This window comes from Mastacembelus armatus, chromosome 7, assembly GCF_900324485.2.
Source record: "Mastacembelus armatus chromosome 7, fMasArm1.2, whole genome shotgun sequence".
NCBI classification, from domain to species: domain Eukaryota; kingdom Metazoa; phylum Chordata; class Actinopteri; order Synbranchiformes; family Mastacembelidae; genus Mastacembelus; species Mastacembelus armatus.
Genome location: NC_046639.1, coordinates 18,812,650 through 18,832,414, shown reverse-complemented (window position 1 = coordinate 18,832,414; position 19,765 = coordinate 18,812,650). Strand labels below are relative to the sequence as shown.

Here is a 19,765-nt window from a genome sequence, read left to right as displayed (position 1 = left end):
CCCTTTTTCATTTCTATTTTATTTCTTTTCCTTCATTTTAAATCTACCATCCTTAGTTCTTAAGTTTAACTCTCTCTTAACTTTGTTGACATACACGTACGTAAATTATTAGGAAACGCGACACCTGTGCAATGTGGACAATACCCATGTTTGACCACTAGGTGTCGCGCCCAGCCCAAACCAACGGTGACACAACTGTGGGAGGACCAGAGGAAGAGACCGCAGCCAGACACCGCACCTCCGACCAAGGTAAGCGAACAAAGACTTAAGTCTTTAAAGACAGAATAAAAGCATCGGAGCACAGTATGTGGGATAACTTTTTAGATAGTCATCTTAATAAATTGCCCCTTAGCTTCCTCTGTTTCGTAATGTTTCATCTCAAGACCAACAACTCGAGCTGTTTTAGCGTATAAGTGGCTAACGTTGCCTAGCTAACTTTCCTTAGCGCTGGGTAACTTCAATTCATCAAGTCTGTCAAAATGGAAACATTTCCGGTCAGAGCTTTCAAAATGAATTTCATACGAACAAAGAGAAACTGAAACGGCCTTTATTATGAACCACTCGGATTTATTTTGAAAAAAAACGTATCCGGTGTTTTTCATACTCTTCGCGGACTTGATCCGTCCCGGAACTTTAATAGCTAACTAGCAAGCTAACTAATGTTATGGTTTAACTATTTGTTTGTGAAGCTGTAGGTTAAAGTAAACCAAGCATAGTATATGTTGTAAACCGGACAAAGATCACCTGAAAGTAAGTTAATTGTTGAGTTGACCAATTCTCTATTTATAACTGACAAAACAGTTTGGTAGTTTTGGCACGAATGGCTACGTTGCAACCGAAACTTGGTTAATATCTCGTGTTGTTGGGACAGTAGCGAACCAGACACACAAACAACATAATTTACTTTTTATGAGTAGTTATCAGCATTATAAAGCTTGTTTGTTTTTATTGGAAGACGAGGAAAAGCCACGTTTAAATACCAGACATATTTAGGCTCCTGTCGCCTGCGTCCAAATCCCTTCACTGTGTAACTAATTGCCTTCGTCAGTTGCAGTTTCTATCCCACTCTGTTTTTATTCCTGTAAAGGCAGTTTTATTTCTGCAAATAATGTTTTTTTTCCTGTAAAGGCTGATATTATTCACGTAAAGGCTGATATTATTCACGTAAAGGCTGATATTATTCACGTAAAGGCTGATATTATTCACGTAAAGGCTGATTTTATTCACGTAAAGGCTGATTTTATTCACGTAAAGGCTGTTTTATTCACGCAGAGGCTCTTTTATTCACGCGAAGGCTCATTTTATTCACGTAAAGGCTCATTTTATTCACGTAAAGGCTCATTTTATTCACGTAAAGGCTCATTTTATTCACGTAAAGGCTCATTTTATTCACGTAAAGGCTATTTTTATGCCTGTGGCAGAGTTCAGCTTAAATCTCACAAGTCTCCAGTATGAGTGCTTGCCCACATCATATTTCCTCATCGTTTCTTCATAACTGTAGTGTCTCAATATTGTCAACATTGTTCTATTCAGGCAACAGGACCAGGAGCTATGTAAGAGCTTCCTCTTTTTCTGAGTCAACTGTCCTTTTATTTCATAGTTCCAGTTTTTTTTAAGAGTTGAGCTAAATGGTGTAATATTTGTCTACAGCATAACAAGAAGACATGTTTTATTACTGTTTTATTACTACTGCTTCCACAAATTCTCAATTACCCCATCCATCCATTTTCTCCTCAGATGTACAGAAAATGAACATTAATGTCCAGTAGTGTGGATGTATTGTACTGTGGACATACTCTCTGCTCACCTTTTTGTCTCTGTGTGTTTCCAGGTAAAACATGGCAATGACCGGCCAGAGCTCGTGCTCCTCCATGAGTAACCACACTAAGGAGCGGGTCACCATGGCCAAAGTGACCCTGGAGAACTTCTACAGTAACCTCATCGCCCAGCACGAAGAGCGAGAGATGAGGTACCTATCCACAGGTTTCAGATATACATGTGTAAATGTAGATCCTCACACTAAGGTTTTGATCAAGTTACAGTCACAGTAACAGTCAGTGAAACTTTAAAAAATTGCCGCTTCAGCTTTTAACTTGATTCACACGCCCACAGAAACAACCATTTTTTTTCGAATGGTTGTTTTTCATCAGGGCGTTAGGGTTGTGTCAGAATTTAGTTTGAGGGAAGTTCACTCCCTGTTGCATCAGAGCACACTCATTACTGTCCTGTTCAGTTTAGAATAGAAACTGAACTTTTTTGTTTTAGTGCAGATTTCAACAACCTAATGAGAACAAGAGTAAATGGGAAACAGAATTGCTTCTTTCTATAAAAACAACATCCTTTGTCTATAGTAAAGCTATGGATTTAATTATTAAATCTTTTTGATTGCTATGTAGTTGACATGTTTTGTGTTATACATACATGTTTTGTTTGTGTCTGTAAATAGTCTGATGGATGGATTCATGGTAGAGCAGACCTATAATTCAACAACTTGTTTTTAAATATATATTTTTTATTTATGTATTTTGGAGTGGCATCAGTAAAGTGTGCAGTTTTTCCTGATATTTAACTGATATATAGGATGCTGCTTTGTGGCTGTAAAACTATGGTAACACATTACCTTTTCAGGCAGCAGAAGCTGGAGAAAGTGATGGATCAGGAGGGCTTGGCTGATGAAGAGGTGAGTACTTGCAGTTTTTTTTTTTTTTTTTTTTTTTTTTTTCTTAGAATTCACTTAAAGGAGATTAAGTAGTTTTCAGTTCTTAATGTTGGTCAGATTTTAGATTTGCTGGATCAGTGCTATGAAGGGCTTCATGTCTGAGTAAACAGTAAGAACTTATACTGACTGTTTGGTCCAGTGTCATTTACTGAACAGATGTGACATAACTTTTACAAACAGAAAACTATAGCTTGTATGAGTAGTTTGCATTATATTTCTGTTTTACACCTTCAGGACAAGAGTAGGTAAATTTCATTGACATTGTTGGGAATCTGTTGCTCTGTGGAAGTAGCCCAAGAAAACAGTGTCTGGGCAAATAAAATCCCAGAGGCAAGAACATATCTGCTGTACTGATTGAGTTTCAAAGAGGCTTGTAGCAGCATTCCAAAATTATTTTCTAACAGTGCAGACGGTCCTTTTTGTGTATTACTGAATTTTGAAACAGGATGGCACCTGGCAACCTTAAAAATACACAATACAGCCTTGTGTATTTAAAGGGGTTTGGGGTTTGTGCTCTGCAGAAACGAATCCGACGTTCTCAGCATGCAAGGAAAGAGACAGAGTTTCTGCGTCTGAAACGCACTCGACTGGGGCTGGATGACTTTGAGTCCCTGAAGGTGATTGGTCGAGGAGCTTTTGGAGAGGTAAAATCTTTTTATCTAAGCATTTGCATCATAATCCCAAGAGTCCATGTTTCCATTTCAGTCATTGCAGTACTTCATCTTGGTAACCAAAGCACATCTTTAGAAATCTGCAACCTCTTGGATCACAGTGGCACACAGCAGGTGCCATCCTGATTACATCCTGTTTGCCTCCAGGTCCGTCTGGTGCAGAAAAAAGACACGGGTCACGTGTATGCCATGAAGATTCTCCGCAAAGCCGACATGCTGGAGAAAGAACAGGTGAGGTAGAAAACACACACATGAAGATGCTGCTGTTGCTTCTGTTGGACATTTTTGAACCTGTTTGCGTGTGTGTCTGTCAGGTTGGTCACATCCGTGCTGAGCGGGACATCCTGGTAGAGGCAGACAGCCTGTGGGTGGTCAAAATGTTCTATAGCTTCCAGGATAAGATGAACCTCTACCTCATCATGGAGTTCCTGCCTGGAGGTATGACCCTTCAACTGTACACCACAATACTGTGAGGAGACAAGGACCACAAACATTCACTCATTCCTTTAAGCTCTCTAATGAGTCTTAGTTGTATCTAATGAAATGGAAGAAAATGAGCCTGAAAACTCCAGAGCTGCACTGTGACAATGAGTGTGAGGGTTTGATTTCTCACTTTCTCCATTCTCTCCATCCCTCTTAGTCATGTCTTGGTTGCTCAACCATGCTGTCTTTCTCATGCGCTCATGTCAGCTTGTTCCATCTTTCTCTCTCTCCTCTTATAAATGAGTTGAGAATCTGACAGCAAAGTCCTTTAAACATTTAAAAAGCAACCAGAAGTATCTGATCTTAGTGTCAAAATTTGTGTTTGACTAGTCAGATGTTCAGCCCTGAACCCTGCACCCCCCCCACACACTGGACAGTTAGGAATGGTCTGCTGGCTGTGACTGACTGTGGTCTCTGCTGTTGTGCTGCAGGAGACATGATGACCCTGCTGATGAAGAAGGACACGCTGACAGAAGAGGCAACTCAGTTCTACATAGCAGAGACGGTGCTGGCCATCGACTCCATCCACCAGCTGGGCTTCATCCACAGAGACATCAAACCAGACAACCTGCTGCTGGACTCGAGGGTGAGTGGTGGTTAAAAGCCTTTTCCTTCACGATTCTGTCCATTTTCAGTGTTATTAGACTTATTGTGGTGCAGTTTCTTAGCCTTGGACGATGGCATGTGAAATTAACTTAAAAATGATGTTGCATCAGTTTGTAGCTACCTACATGCTCCATAAGATAAATATATATATATATATCAGTATTCAACCTGTGTTAAAATGATTTCATCAGATTTCTGCTGGAGTTTTGCTCCTTTTTCTTATTTTATTGCTGTGTAAAGCTGAGGCATAATGTTAGTTTTTTATCATCAAAGCCATGGACCTGTTAGTTTTTATAGTACTGAAACACCTTGGCAAAAACATCCAGCTTGACACAGTCTCTCTCCTTAAAGCCTGTTCACGTTTCTAATTGCCCTGGGCCAGACACAGATTACCAACCCTTTCTGTTCACACTACAGCCGGGAGTATGAGTGTGTTGTCATGTTCCACACATGCACACTAGAAAAGCACAATGTGACCTCCTGACACCAAGAAGAAGAGCTCCTTTGTTTGTTGTGTTTGTCAAGCCAGAAAGAACAGTGTGTAACCGTTTATTAGGAACAGAAGTAAGGATGGGAAATATAGTACACACATAAAACTAATTTATTTTCCTGCAGCTCCTTTTCATTTATTCATTGGCTGTAACTCAAGCATCAAAGTCATTAGCACAAAATACAACTAATGAACACCATGGACATTTTCGAATTCATTTACCATCATCCTCGTTCTGCAACTGCAAACAGTCCAACAAGGACCTTTAGTTCCGTCTCCATGGAATGTTACCAGGAACGTTTTGCTTTGTTTTTTTTTCTTTACAGGGTCACGTGAAGCTGTCTGACTTTGGCCTGTGCACGGGGCTGAAGAGGGCTCATCGTACAGAGTTCTACAAGAACCTGAACCACAGCCTGCCCAGTGATCTCAGTAAGCAAAGTCAGGCACCGATTTCTTTTTATTTCAACTGTTCCTTGCATGCACCGTCAACAATTCACGTGTTTCATTAAAATAGTTTTCTTTCTCATGTTCCCACAATACCTAACTAATCCCTGTAAAACAAAAGTCCAAATAACATATTGTTAAGATGCAGCAGGTTCAGGTGGAGGACAGTTAGATGTTTAATGCATCAGAAGAGTCACAGCCTTTAACACTGAGCTGTTCCGTCTTCACAGCATTCCAGAACATGAACTCCAAGAGGAAAGCAGAAACCTGGAAAAGGAACCGTAGGCAGCTGGTAGGTCTGACCATGTGATTATACAGTCACTGTTTAATGAACATATGATTTCATACAGCACAATTCACACTAAAAACACTGCCAACATTGGAGGTTTTTACTCACTGGAGATCTAAACATTTTTACAAAAAAAAGAAATGAGGTAGTGATGGCTTTTTAAATGAATAAGTTTCATTTCTAGCCTGGGTTTTCAAGTTTAAGATTTACTGTTATATTAGTTTGATTGGTATTCAAACATGCAACAACTAAAGTTTTAGATTTCTATCTTGTTAACCTGCTCCTCCTACATCCATCAGGCTTTCTCCACAGTGGGAACTCCAGACTATATCGCTCCAGAGGTGTTTATGCAGAACGGCTACAACAAGCTCTGTGACTGGTGGAGTCTTGGTGTCATCATGTATGAGATGCTTATAGGTATGGAGTCATTATGAAACCCGCCTCCATCTTACTTGTCTCCGGGGTTCAGGCCAGGCGTGGAATGAAGGATGGTTGGTGTTTTCGCTGTCTGCAGGTTACCCACCGTTCTGCTCAGAGACGCCTCAGGAGACGTACAGGAAAGTGATGAACTGGAGAGAAACGCTCACCTTTCCACCAGAGGTGCCTATATCGGAGAAGGCCAAAGACCTCATCCTCAGGCAGGAGCACACCTCTGTTCTTACCTGTACCCAATAACACTGATTGTACTGTCTACTGACAATAGATGTATTGTTTTGTTTAGAACATTTAATAACATCTAGCACCTAAACGCTGCATATTGCTTTATGACATTAAGTGAACACCTGTTGTGAGCAGGTTCTGCTGTGAGGAGGAGCACAGGATTGGTGCTGCAGGCGTGGAGGAGATCAAGTCCAATCCGTTCTTTGAGGGGGTGGACTACGACCATATCAGGTAAGGACTGTTATTACATGTTCTTTGGTCTGAGACGATTAATATTTGACGTTTGATAGACTGTATCTGTGTATAGATCATATTTCTTTGCTATGTGTCATGAATGGATGTAACTGACAATGTAGGCTGTTGAAATGTGTGTTATAAAGTCATTATTATAGAGATGGCTGAGAGCATCTTAAGAAACTATAAATCAACTACAAAGTTTAAACTTGTCACACAGGCAGCTAAAAACTGGGCATGGGATGGGGGGGTTTGGTCATTCAGCGTGTGTGAATCCAGAACTTGGTTTAGATTACTGCACTGTGCCATAGTCCTCCACTAGCTTCTCATACTGCAAGTGACACAAGAAGCTAGTGGAGCAGTGGAAACAGAGCAGAGACCAGTCAATTGCAAAAAGTTCTCGTGTGAGCCACTGCAGCATTGAGGCTCCCTGCTGTGTTTTTAATAGTTTTTGGACAACAATAGAGGTTTGTTTTGGTTACCAGTTTGACTAATTTAACTATCAGAAGCAACAGTTATGCACCATTTTAGCTTAGCGGCTCATCTGTGGCCCCCTCAAGTGATCTACTGGTTCTTGCAGCTTGTTCTCAAACACTTTTCTCTAACATCAATGATCTGTCCTGTAGAGAGAGACCTGCTGCCATTCCCATAGAGATCAAAAGCATTGACGACACCTCAAACTTTGATGAGTTCCCTGATTCAGATATCCTCACCCCAACAGGTACCCCGGCTATTTCAGGTGAACACATCTCATATGCAGTTTTTGTGGTGTAATCTCTCAAATTACTTAAACTTTTTTTTTTTTTTTCCCCTCCTCCTGCAGCCCAAGTGTCCAACCAGACTGAAGTTGACCTGAAGAACAAGGACTGGGTCTTCATCAACTACACCTACAAACGCTTCGAAGGCCTGACCGCTCGAGGAGCTATACCGTCCTACATGAAGTCTGGGAAGAGATGAACACCCTCAGGCTGCTCCACCATGAAACCTGGATGACTAGTCCAAACCCCTGCTGTCTGAAGAAAGTGAGCCCTGAGGAGGATGATCTATTCTCCATGTTACCTGAGTGCTGAAAGTTCTTGTCACTCAGGACTTTGGAAATAATAAAGGGGCTCAGTTTTTTTTCCATTGCTTTCCACCATAGGAACGGCTGCTGTCTTCACTTTCTCTGATGCTTCCGAGGGTACCTTTTTACTTGCTACTCATACATGAAAACTGAACTGGGATTAAAGTGGTTGGATCCTCCCCACTTGCCTTTTCCACCAGTGGACCAGCGGGATGTCTTCACTGCTGATACCAGCATCATTTATGTTCTTCTCTTTACAAACCAGCACCATGTCTGTTGGATCTACCAAGGGCTCTTCATCCTGTCCATTTTCCCTTGTACGCTGACTTTTCACTCAAACATTGCATTACCTTGTCGACCTGAATCAGGTGCTCTTCAGGGATTCTTTCCAAATGTTTATTGTCCTTTCCTATGGAGCTCACTACAAGACTTCCCTAAAGTGCTGCTGGCTTCCTAAGACGACCTAACCAAAGACTGTAAGTTCAGTGATATTTCTACTTGGTCTCTCTGTCACGTCTTGTTCTTCATACATTGAGATTTGCCTGTTTAAGTACGTGAGCATATTAGAATGATGCATTTTGGCAAACAAACACAAGTCCACTTGTGTTCAGTTATCTTTAGCACCTTATGTGATGTTTGATCCAAGTCCAGAACATTCAGGCCTACAGCTCATTTGTTTGAATGTTTTGGATTCTGTGTTTTTTTTAAAAATTTGACTGGAAACATTTGAGTTTGACAGGGAGGCAGGGCAGAATCTCAAATTCAACCACCACTTCCCCACAAATGGACTATTTTAAAGCCACGGACATGTAATCCATTAATACAACTTTCCATTCAGACTTAATGTAATACAGCTTGTGTAAAATTAGCAGCTGGATGACTACTCCATTTTCTAAATAGTAAACAAATTGGATACAAGTCAGTAGTGCAGACATGTACAGCTGAAGGTGCTTATATTCAGTTCATGTTCACAGACTGTTTCGTTTAGCTGTATAATCATTTTGGAGGCTGTGGTTTGTTCTGCTGTTGAACTTGACTTGGACAAAGAGTTGATTCTGGTATTTAGCATGACATGAACAAAAGATAAACACCTGCCTGTATAACACAAAACATTTCAGAATCAGCACAAACTGCAGTCTCCACAGTGATAATCCAGCTGAATGCAGAGCTCTGAAACACAAACTGAACATTATCACCTTCATACAGGAGGGTTTAGTGACTGGCTGTCTCATTAATAGCCACACATGGTCCTGGCCATGCAAATTGTGCTTGTGAATGGTATCAGAAATCTACTGCTGTTAGTTCTCTGTTCCCAGGCCTTTTGTTTCTGTTGCAGTTTAAATCATCATGTCTGTTTCAAACGCTGCGCTCTCATTGGGCTGGTTTGGATGATGAACAGAACGAAGAAGCCATTTTGTTTTTTAGAGGCCCCCAAAATATAATAAGAAGTGGATAATAATGATTTCAGAAGCGTTAGCCTCCGAGAGCTCAGAGTGAACATGTCAGTCAAATAATTTTTCACACTAACTCTGAGTCACAAAGAAAGCAAATACAAAGCGTAGGTGTCGGGGGTAATCATTAGCTAAGTGCATACGAATATACATCTTAGGCAACTTGCCACGCCTACTTTTAACAGAAATACACCAGGTTAAGAAAACAAAGTTTAAAGAGCAACTCCACAATGACAAAGTGCTTGTCGTCCAAACACAATCTTGTGTTGTGGAGCTATTTGTTAAACCTGGAAGCACAAGGCTTAGGATTTTCCATTGAACACAATATCCAAAATGCTGTCATTTAATGAATGTAAATGAAGTTTGAAGTCACACAAAGAGGTTTATTTTTCCACAGTAATTCCAAAATGCTGTTTGTGTAAATGTAGCCTGGACCATATGTTTTTTTTTTTTTGTTTGTTTTTGTTTTTTAAATCCTTGTCCTCACATGAGGTGTAACTATGGAAGCCCATTTCCACCAAGAACAGGGAACAATACAAGCAGGTTAGAATGTAAAAGGTTTTTGTTTGGTTTTTTTTTTTTTTTTTAGAAAATTTGGTGAGTTACAGTTCTAATAGTCATAGAAATTCATACTTTAAACTAGACCAAATTTTATATGATATTGTAGGTCTTGAATTGAGCTGCCTAGTTGAATTGAATGACAAATTCAAAATATGCTGCTTTTTGGAAATTGGATTTTAAAGTAACTAAAATTATATGGTGTAGTATGTCGTAACTGGGTATATATCTCATAATTTTGACTGCCGTATTTTTTTTATGTCAAATTTTGAAATGGCATGTCTCTGCATGTGGAACATATTTATTTATGAGGTCAAAATCTGAAACAATCATGACTTTAAAGAACTGTTTCAGAGCTGGATTGATATTTTATAATTGTGACTATCGGACTCTAAATCTCTTTTTAAACCATTTGTCATTTCTAACATTTCTGTATGTTTTTTTTTTTTTTTCTTTTCTGGCAGGAATGAGCTTCCATATGTAACAGTTCAGTCTGAAAGTTTTTCTTGTCTGTAATATAAAGCTTGTTTAGGTAGTGTGTAGATGAAGCACAGCATATTGTAACACGTTTTAGAAAAGCACGCATAGGAGCCTTTTTCTGTGGCAGGGATCAGATTCTGTTGTTAGAAATCTCCTGCTCCGCATGCTTTTACCAACCAGCACACGAGTCCGCCCAAAGCAATAAAGCACATGGAGTGACTTGTTTGGTAATGATGCTTAGTGCGTGGATGCAGTTATGTATGCAGTTTTCTACATGTAATGCTCACGTGTGTGTATGCTCTGCTTGTGTTATGCAGCAGTGTGATCTGAAAGAAAGAAAAGGGGGTTTTGGGAAGGTGGGTGTACATTATTTAAACCACTGTTCTCTTAGTAGTGTGCGGCTGTTGTATTGTTTTCTGCTATATGACAATGAACTACTCTGCACTTAATGTGTTGTCTTCTTTCACAACAGTTGAATAAATGCTAGCTGAGTGTTTTTACAGGATGGCCATGCATGGCCACAAATATTACATATTGGATTGAAAAGCCAAATATGGGGGGGGGGAGTAGTATTCAGACATTTTTGTTAAAATGTGTCATTTTAATGATCATTGACTAAAGTGAAATCAGGATAACAGTTTGTAACATTGAAATGCGGATTTGAAAAGCTGAAAAAATTTCCAAAAGTAAATTCTGAAAAGTGTGACTCCAACATTTGCAAATCAATGTCAAGGTTTGTTCTCTCAATGTTACAACTGTTTACAAACTCCATTTGCAATCAACAATCTGATATTGTATTATCTAACCTTTATGTATCTGTATACATATTTGTGCATAAAGGCTTAGTTAAATTAAGTTAAATTAAAGGATTGATGGAGCACTCCAATAGGTGAGTGGTTACAGCTCCACATGTAGGAACATGATTCATGGGACAAGTGGTTCAAGTCTGGCTCCGGCTTACCGATGAGGTTTTTGAAAACATAGAGCAGACTGTGATGGCATTAAACATTTTCTTAAAACATCAAGGTATAAAATTAAAATGTAGGAAATATTCTACTGTATACATCAATATACTTACTGTTTCAGTATTTATCATATGTACGATTTTACAATGCAGTCACAAGATTTTCCGTGCATTTCTTACATAAATATTTTACATAGATTTATTTATTTTTTGCTCATGTTCACGCTTTTTCTTAGTCTTTAAACTTAAAAAAATAGCCATACTTTTTGTTAGTCTCAAATAAACCAGACACACAATGACACTAATTTGAATTGCAAAGAAACAAAGATGTCAAATGCTCTGCGTCATTCAATCCAACCCTCATGCAGCTTGAATACTGAAGTGGCTTCATATAAATGACACTAGCAAATAAATGGAGGACAGTCAGGGGATTTACTGGTTCCAACACGCTGAGAGAAGATAAGTTAAATAATATTAAGAACCAGCTTCAGCATCAGGCTGACAATTTAAATACAACTGCTGCAAACTGTGACCACAGAAACAGCTGCTGCAACACACAGTAAGCTAGGTGATCTAATTCTTAGCCTGGTAAACTTAACTGTAACCTCTAAACTTTGACAAATGCATAGTAGGATGTGTGAACCAACTGTATGGTAGCAACAACAACCAGGAGTCAAGCAACCAAACAGGAAATGGAAAATATCTGATAAAGAGCGGGCCGAATCATGAATATGTCATATGGCCATCAGCTTGAAATGTTCTGCTAGAGATGAGGGTTTTTCTCAATGTGGTTAGGCTGACAACATTAATGAGCCTCAGCACATTTAGTCACTGCAGTGAAGAACAAAACACTGCACCTTGGTTTCTCAAGCTGCAGAGAGTGAGTTCTGAGAACAGCCACCTTTGTCCTCAGCCCATAGAGCTGCTCCTGTAAATGACGGCTTCATTGGCACTCTGAGCTGTGCTGCTCCTGATACACCTGGACAACAGCAGCAGAGCGAGGGGGGGGTGGTCTGAGCAGGAGGAGGTGTCAGTTCTCCACGGAGGGCAGGGAGTTCACAGGAACCCGGCGGAAAAAAAAGCTGGATCCTCTGAAGAGGTGACCCTGACAGTAAGGAATACATGATAATTTGAATCCAAAATATACCTTTCAGATCCAAAATTGATTTAAGTCACATAGTTTTCATGGCACCTACATGATGTACTGTCAAACTTTGTATTTGCTTTGGCATGAGTGGACGTCTAACGGCTGCTTTTCTGACAAACGTGGCTGGCTAAGCAGAGGGGGTTGTACACAGCAGCAAACAGAACAGGCTGGAATCCAATCCCATCTATTGACATGTTCTCATCTCAGGGCGTCACATATTGACACATCAGTATTTGATACCATGAGAATGAGAACAGGCTGTTACTGATGTCACTCCCCTGGATGGTGAAAGTAGGCTGATATATATATTCTAGTTTGTCAATGTTCAGCTCAGTGAAGCAGGAAATAAAAAGACAGCTGGACTAATTTACTTGATCTAGGCTGAAAAAATATTTTGCCATTGTCTTTCTTCTGCAATCAAAAGACCAAATGACTCTAAACCATCTGTGCTGAGCAACAGTGGTGTGAAAATGGTCAGCAAACTCCGCTTTGTTTACGCTTTGTATATCTGCAGTATGGGTCTTCCACTTTTCCTTTTTGAATGTCAAACACAGACTACTGCCCCCTGCTGGTATGGAGAGTTTGTTTCGTCTCACCAGGTGCAAAGGCAACATTCAGTGACAACATTTGAGACTGCTGGCTCTTTACTCTTGCCTTGGTGTCTCTGCCCTGTCGTCTGGTTTCACTACATTTTCTCAAGTGGAATCTAGTCTGCATGAAGAAGTGTGCCGTAGTAGAAGTGTACCTTGTGGCTCAGGTGATTCCAGCAGTGCAGCCAGGACTTAAAGATGGGAGAGCGAGGAGGAAGACCTGCAGCCAGACTGACAACATAGAGCACAACAATCAGACTGCAGCATCGGGACTGGGCCTGGAGTTTACATATATGGAAATTATGAGCAAAGGCCCTGTGCAATTTTTTTTTTTTCCCTGTAAACTTTATTTCCCAATATAAAAGGCGTAAATCGCACTTCAGAGCCTTCTGCACACTCGCAGGAGTAGAATGCTGATAGGAAAATAGTAAACCTTTATGTATTTTGCCTGTTTAAATTTTAAATATATTTATTCTAGATGTGGGAATCCTTTAAAAAAAAAAACAAAAAAAAAACAGAACATCCACCCATGTTATCTGTTTAAAAGACTTGCTCACCCGCAGTTATTGACTGCCATAAGATCAGCCACCAGCATGAAGGGATACGTTAGAACACTCACTGCAATCTAGAAAAGAAAACTGTGATAATCTGAAGTAAAACAAATGAGAAATATTTTAAAGAGCAGTCCGAAAGTTGAACTTACACCCATCACAAACTTAGTGTAGGTCCGTATTGCAGAGGCCTGACTGAACTGCAGCAGAAACACAAGGAGAGAGGTGAACGGGGCCTGAGATTCAGCTGTGAATCTCTACGTTAACATTTGCATGTGACATTAAAGACACATTCCAACATTAGCAAAGCACAAGTTTAGACTGAATGGCACTATTTGAATCCTGAAAGGGAGCTTGGCTTTATATATTTGCATGAATTTGATTATTCAAATGACTCTATGCCAATGTTTTACAGCACATGCAAAAACATAAGAAACTGCCGTTAAGACTGTAAAGACGTGTTAGTGTTTGTGAGGGGGTGCACTTACACTTTCGTCTACAGCGTAGGTGTTAATAAAGTGGGCCAGGAGGTTACAACACCACAGGAACAGGACCTCTCCGAGCACATGGGGCATGAGGCCACTGCAACACACAAAACACTGTTCAGGCTGGTGGTGGTTAACGGTCCAGGTGGAAGTGGAGTAAGAATGTTAACAAAGAAAAGAGAAATTATTGGTGACTCACGCATAAAATCCAGCGACTCCTTCCTCCTTAAATATCTTCACAATACAGCTGAACATCCCTCTGCAAACATGGCACAAATGCAAACAAAACACTTCCTGTTGTTGCTGCTGCTTCAGATTAAAAGCATTAACTGGTGAAACACGGCTTTTATTGTGAAGCAGCAACTGAAAATACAATGTATTTATCACAGACATTTTAAAGGATTATAACTGTAATAATAATTGTAGATATGTTTTATATAACGAAGTGATTGTTGCTCACTTAATGTATAAAATGAAGAGACTATATTATCAAAAAACTTACTGTGTCAGTATTACACTCAGTCTTACCTGTATTTAACCTCTCTGCCTACAAACTGGGCCATACAACGCACAGACATAACTGCCAAAGAAAAACAACATAAACAGGTGATCAGCCGAAACATCAGGTTTAAAAGAAGATCCCACAGGGCACATACTGGTTTCAGCTTTTCTGATGTCAGGATTGTTTTTCTCTGCTTTTTTTGTTTCATGTCACCTTTCAGTGTGGAGACATCACCCCGGCCTTTATAAAAGGGCATTTTTCACAATATTCTCACATTTTATAGACTGAAGGATTATCTGAACTACAAAATTAGATTAAAAACATTTTAAATAAGCAGCTGCAGTCAGTTGTGACGTTGCTTTTCTGGATCAGGTAGAAACATTCAGAAAACATCCAAACAACCAAAGACACTTTAATGACGACGTACCATGAAAAGGATGAGTGGCTATTCTGGACAGGCACTGAATGATCATCTCGTGTGTGGTCTGGATAGAGATTTGTTCCACAAATAAAGCAAAAAAATTGTTTCACAGTATCAGCCAAAAACATCTGTTCATCTGTTCAGGTGGGTAAATGTATCTTGAGCAAGACAGGGCACAGATTTTTTTTTTTTTTTTTTTTTTAAACTTGTTTATATTTGAGGTTGCAGTACAATACTTTTTGAGCACCTTACTCTGAACATTTTTTCAACTTAATGCCTTTCTTGTTTAACAAAAAAAGAGGCACATGTTTGAAAACCTAATCACTACATTCATTTGAATAACAGTGTCTAACAAAAACAAAGATTTCACTGTTTTCATGTTATTTGGGAACAGCAGATCAGCATATCTCACCTCTCTGACCACTATCCTGAGAGAAGTCTGCAGGTCGTCTTTCTTGGACAGACGCTCCACCTTCTGAATAAAGAGTTGAGAGTTATTTTTCCACCTTTCAGTGCTTTAAAACAACCTTTTACCTATCACCCTTTTAACAGACCTAATGAGACTCATTCAAGTGCCACTAATTTGAACCTGGATACAAACCTGATCTGACTGATTCTATAGTAAATATACTAAATTAGTAAATTAAGGCACTAAATTAATACTATAAAATGAATAATAGGCTTTATACTGTTAACTCAAATGGACAACTCAGTTAGAGCTCAGGTGGACTAGATAACACTGTGTTGATACTGTGCAAAGGTCTGGATTGGGTTTTCCTGTCGTCAAACAAAAACAGTCCTTGTTTACCTGTTTAACTTTGCTCCTCACCACAGTGGAGATGGCACTGGACACAATACGATGTGACAGACCACGGAACAGCCCCCTCTTTCCATCCACTTGCACAATGTGCCGTGCTGAAAACATATTTATTACCTGACAAGATGCTCTTAACCTGTGCCCAGTAAAAACAATAAGATGCTTATTAATCACAGCTCACTCACCATAAGAGAAGAACCCTGGCAGGTATAAGACTCTTCTTCCAAACATGGTTGTGCCCATTGTTGGAGGAAGAGGTTCATGTCCCACCTGGAAACAAGAGAAATGTTTGGATGACTGTAAGAGGGAGGGCTGAGCAAGTGAGTTTATTTAGGAAGTCTGGTTTTTAAATGATGTGTTTGGTTATAGAGTATATGCTGTATTCAACTAAAGAAACCTACATGGATCCATAACATTCAGTGTGGTGGCAGTTTCAGTCTGTGTTTACATAATACACCCACTCCTCTATTGCTGGTCTCAGCCTCCTTTTGAAGCACTGTGCAATAAAAGTACCGCATTGAAAGGTCATATCTTTACCCTGTAATGCCATTGTTTTTATAGAAACACATTTTCCTTGAAACCAACTGTGCTTTATGTTGTTTGAGGTTACCGCTAAGGGAGTGAATGAGTGAAACGTTGGAGATTTTAGCAGCAGCTTTGTCTTTAAAAGCAGATGTTTGGCTAGATTTTGGATTTAAAGGTAAAGACGGGGGCAATGACATGGACAAAACAAAAGTGGTTTGTGTTGTCGCTTTTCAATAAAAGATTCAAGTCTATCTCTCTTTCAGGTTTGTGAAATGTCTAAAAAAAAAAAAAAAAAACACACACACACACACAATTTCATTCATGAATTTTCAGCTAATCAACGCTTCACACTGCCAGTCGGGAAAAACTGTGGACACATGATGAAAATATATATTTCTGTGAGATCATTTGTTTTTTTTTTTTCACATTTAAAAACCGGAGATTTCGAAGCGCGCTGCTCTGGAGCCTGTTACCCATCGCAGGGGTCTTTTACCGTCGGTAACCCGAACGAGTTCACGGTACCGTCAGTCCAGAAACAACCACGGTACCAGGCTTTAATTCCGCTGTTATGCTGCGGTGAGCTAGCCACATTAGCTACCTGGATCAGCAGCTTGACGTAGAGCAGCGGGTGTGTGACGGTCGTGACTCCCACTCCCAGCAGAAGCACCGCGGTGTCCACGTCCACGAAGGTCGGTGTAGCATCCCGCTCAACACCGACTGCCTGAACGGGCAGGTTTTCTGGCGTTTCCATGTTTTGATTACCATGAAGGAGGGAGACTGTTCATTCCTGGTAACGACCAGGCAGGAATGCAAAGACTACTTCCGCTCTGACCTTTCAAAATAATACCCTGACCTTCAGAGGTTGTAGCGAATAAAACGATAGATGAGACTAAATCGCACTGGTTTGTTTGACACAGGGAGAACACGAGGGGTGTGTTTATTTTGACTTCACAACTTATCATGGCTAAATTTTGCAGTTATATATGTCACGTGACAGCGGAGCCAAAACACATGGGCGGAGACAGTGACGTTCAAACACGTGGACACAGTGTCTGTTTCTAATCTGTCGGAGACAGATCTCTGCTCGTCAATATGGGCCTGATACATGACAGCATCAGAAAATTCGCGAAAAATTCATGTCAGATATTGATATACAAAATGCACTTCACAAAACAGCCAACACGTAGAAGTACTTATAGGACTCAAAAACCTGGTATCACCATTTTTCACAGAAAAAGCTAAACTATTTCAAGTACAAATAGCTCTGTATAAAACTACACTGCTCCAAGTAAAGTCCTGCATTTGAAGTATAACTGCACTAAAAGTACCAAAGTACAAGCGTCCAATTGTACCTGAAGTATCCAAAGTAAAAGAAGTCATTGTGCAGAATGGCCCATTTCACATGAATGTATCTGATATTATTGGATTCTAATTATTGATGCATTATTGTGTTCATCACTTTAATGTTACAGCTGGTAAAGGTGGAGCTAATGTTAACTACCTTATATACTTCTAATTTGAAGTACTTTCCATACTGCTGGGTAGTTTGGGAATTTCCCACCAGGGATCAATAAAGTTTCATGATTAGACTGTATTCTTTTTCAGCATCTATACGAAAATTAATATTAATCTTTTTTTCCAGGAGGTGGTGCTCTGAGCCTGACAATGGGCCTGGATGTTTTCAGTGTCCAAACAGCAGAAATACGACATGTGGTTGTGAAGTTCACATTAAAACAAGATTTCATTCTTTCATGTTTGTCATTTTGATATTTAGATTTCTGCTGACAATTTACAGACGTCAACCTAACTGGTATAAAATCATTCTGATCGAAATGGAAGTTATTATTATTAATTATTATAATTATCATAATTATTATTGTCGTTCATATTATTAATAATAATAATAACTCACACGCACACACCTCACAAACAAATATAATTCAACAGGCAGACGCTGTGGGTCGGTTGATTTGCAGTCACCATGACAGATGCTGGTTTCAGCTCACTGATTTCAGTCCCATTCATGCTGACAGACGAGTTCTAACTGCAGATGGGTACATCACTTATTTCATACTGCTGCTGTCGAAGCAGTGATGCAGTGCTAGTATAAATGAGGCTTTAAGAACCAGTCCTGTCCTCATGTTCAATCCCTCAGTCCCACACTTCTTATTACACTGAGACGTCAGGCATCTTTGTACTTTAAAGTGAAGTGAATCATGACGTCAAGATCTGCAGTTCTCTGCAGCTCTTTATGGCATCATTTTGGCTCATTGTTCTGGTTTCAAAGCCCACACCTTTGCTAGTTTTTAGCAGCTGTTTCCAGTGAAAAGCTCTGATAGAACAGAGATCACCCGATGGATAAAGTGGAACATTTAACAGCTAAAAAGCCAGAGATTTTTCTCAGGAGGTGGTGGAGATGACACACTCACCACTTGGGCACAGATATCATTCCTAATGAGTGATTATTTTGCTCAGTACGTTCCTAAATTTGTCAATAATAAGAAACTGTTTACTAACCTGTTAGTCAAATAAGTAAATTGCATTGTGTTGTGTCTGTGACATGCTCTGCTGCCCCCAGGTGGTCAACAAAATGTAGCTTACTCTAATGGAAACATACTACACCTTTAAGCTTATGTGACTAGAAACGTTTTCAAGTTATGCTAATCACATTAGTTTTTCTCATAGAGCAGGACTAAGTGTTTCATTTCTGCTATGACAGTTTGCACACTGGAAAGACAGGCATTAGCTCTAACATTGCACAGTGACTACTTGTACTTTGGCTACTTCAAGTAAATTTGAATTGATTTCGATTTTGGAGGCCCACGAATTTAACTTAAAAACTCTTCTATACTTGCTACCTGTTAAAACCCCACCGCCCTACTGACTGCGCCCGTATTCGGGCCCGGAAACTGTATTTCCCTATGTATTTACAAATATCCTCGCCCAATTTAAATAAAGTCTGACAAACTATATATCATTTGAAAGCAGAAAACCTCAAATGGTAGAAATCAATTTCTGATTGGATTATTACAGCGACAACAGCTCCCTAATCTTTAACAAGAGCACAAACACAGCAAGATGGTAATTCTTACCTTTGCTGATCTGTACAGATCCGCACATGGATTGAAACGACAGGTGTTTACATATCAGTTTTGTTTTTGTTAGAGTCCGGTGAACAAAATGCCTCACAGTTTTTAGTCCACTTTCCACTGTTCAGTCTTCGGTAAACAGTTTTAATTCCGTTTGTTCTCCGGTTGTTTTCGCCGTTTATTTACCACAAACAGTCGGTAGATTCACATTCTGCAGACTTCCGCTTTGCTTCTGACTCAATTTCATAGAATCCAAAATGTCTGCAAACTAACGCTAGCTAGCTTTTAATGAAACAAACGCAGTTCGTATATTTTTTGCTTGTTCCAAACGTACGGAACTAGACGAGCGTGTAGCGCATGCGCGTCAAGCACACAGGTCGTTTGTAGTCCGGTAGTGTTAAAACTTTTCTAACTCGCGGGCTTTATTCAATCAAATAATAAAATCGATTGTCAACTTTTCCGCAATGACTCATAATAGTTTTTTAGTGAAGGACGAAGCATCGAAAAAATGATTCTTTTTCCCCAC

At 39.7% G+C, this 19,765-nt stretch overlaps 2 protein-coding genes across 7 annotated transcripts; one reads left to right on the top strand and one right to left on the bottom strand.

Moving 5' to 3' along the window:
- The first annotated feature begins 189 nt into the window (after nucleotides 1-189).
- stk38a (serine/threonine kinase 38a) lies at nucleotides 190-10,597 on the top strand. Of its 5 annotated transcripts, none has more exons than XM_026332165.2 (14): nucleotides 190-249; nucleotides 1,832-1,969; nucleotides 2,629-2,680; nucleotides 3,241-3,363; nucleotides 3,538-3,621; nucleotides 3,705-3,828; nucleotides 4,305-4,459; nucleotides 5,296-5,398; nucleotides 5,644-5,705; nucleotides 6,002-6,119; nucleotides 6,217-6,340; nucleotides 6,498-6,593; nucleotides 7,223-7,317; nucleotides 7,420-10,597. In XM_026332165.2, exons 2-14 carry the CDS (start codon nucleotides 1,839-1,841, stop codon nucleotides 7,551-7,553), a joined length of 1,401 nt encoding a protein of 466 aa, XP_026187950.1. In that variant the 5' UTR covers nucleotides 190-249; nucleotides 1,832-1,838; the 3' UTR covers nucleotides 7,554-10,597. The 5 variants fall into 5 exon arrangements, with proteins under 5 accessions (XP_026187950.1, XP_026187948.1, XP_026187949.1 ...); XM_026332163.2 differs by having other exon boundaries at nucleotides 7,223-7,335; XM_026332164.2 differs by having other exon boundaries at nucleotides 5,296-5,407.
- LOC113145441 (mitochondrial carrier homolog 1) lies at nucleotides 3,753-17,075 on the bottom strand. Of its 2 annotated transcripts, XR_004463112.1 has the most exons (13): nucleotides 16,749-17,075; nucleotides 15,811-15,895; nucleotides 15,617-15,723; nucleotides 15,221-15,283; nucleotides 14,815-14,872; nucleotides 14,414-14,465; nucleotides 14,085-14,144; nucleotides 13,889-13,982; nucleotides 13,553-13,600; nucleotides 13,407-13,474; nucleotides 13,005-13,080; nucleotides 12,014-12,217; nucleotides 3,753-3,857 (listed from the first exon to the last, which is right to left on the bottom strand). XR_004463112.1 is itself a non-coding variant. In XM_026332173.2 (12 exons), exons 1-12 carry the CDS (start codon nucleotides 16,899-16,901, stop codon nucleotides 12,143-12,145), a joined length of 939 nt encoding a protein of 312 aa, XP_026187958.1. In that variant the 5' UTR covers nucleotides 16,902-17,075; the 3' UTR covers nucleotides 11,051-12,142. The 2 variants fall into 2 exon arrangements, 1 of the variants encoding a protein (XP_026187958.1); XM_026332173.2 differs by lacking the exon at nucleotides 3,753-3,857 and having other exon boundaries at nucleotides 11,051-12,217.
- Nucleotides 17,076-19,765: the final 2,690 nt, after the last annotated feature.

Bases quoted from the DNA above. Each gene is read 5' to 3' on its own strand.
- stk38a (XM_026332161.2), top strand. From the start codon at position 1,839: ATGGCAATGACCGGCCAGAGCTCGTGCTCCTCCATGAGTAACCACACT. The intron at 3,364-3,537 runs GTAAAATCTTTT...GTTTGCCTCCAG, and splicing joins GTCGAGGAGCTTTTGGAGAG to GTCCGTCTGGTGCAGAAAAA. The intron at 3,622-3,704 runs GTGAGGTAGAAA...TGTGTCTGTCAG, and splicing joins ACATGCTGGAGAAAGAACAG to GTTGGTCACATCCGTGCTGA.
- LOC113145441 (XM_026332173.2), bottom strand. From the start codon at position 16,901: ATGGAAACGCCAGAAAACCTGCCCGTTCAGGCAGTCGGTGTTGAGCGG. The intron at 14,145-14,413 runs GTAAGACTGAGT...CCATGTTTGCAG, and splicing joins GGCAGAGAGGTTAAATACAG to AGGGATGTTCAGCTGTATTG. The intron at 13,601-13,888 runs GTAAGTGCACCC...TTTCTGCTGCAG, and splicing joins CCTACGCTGTAGACGAAAGT to TTCAGTCAGGCCTCTGCAAT.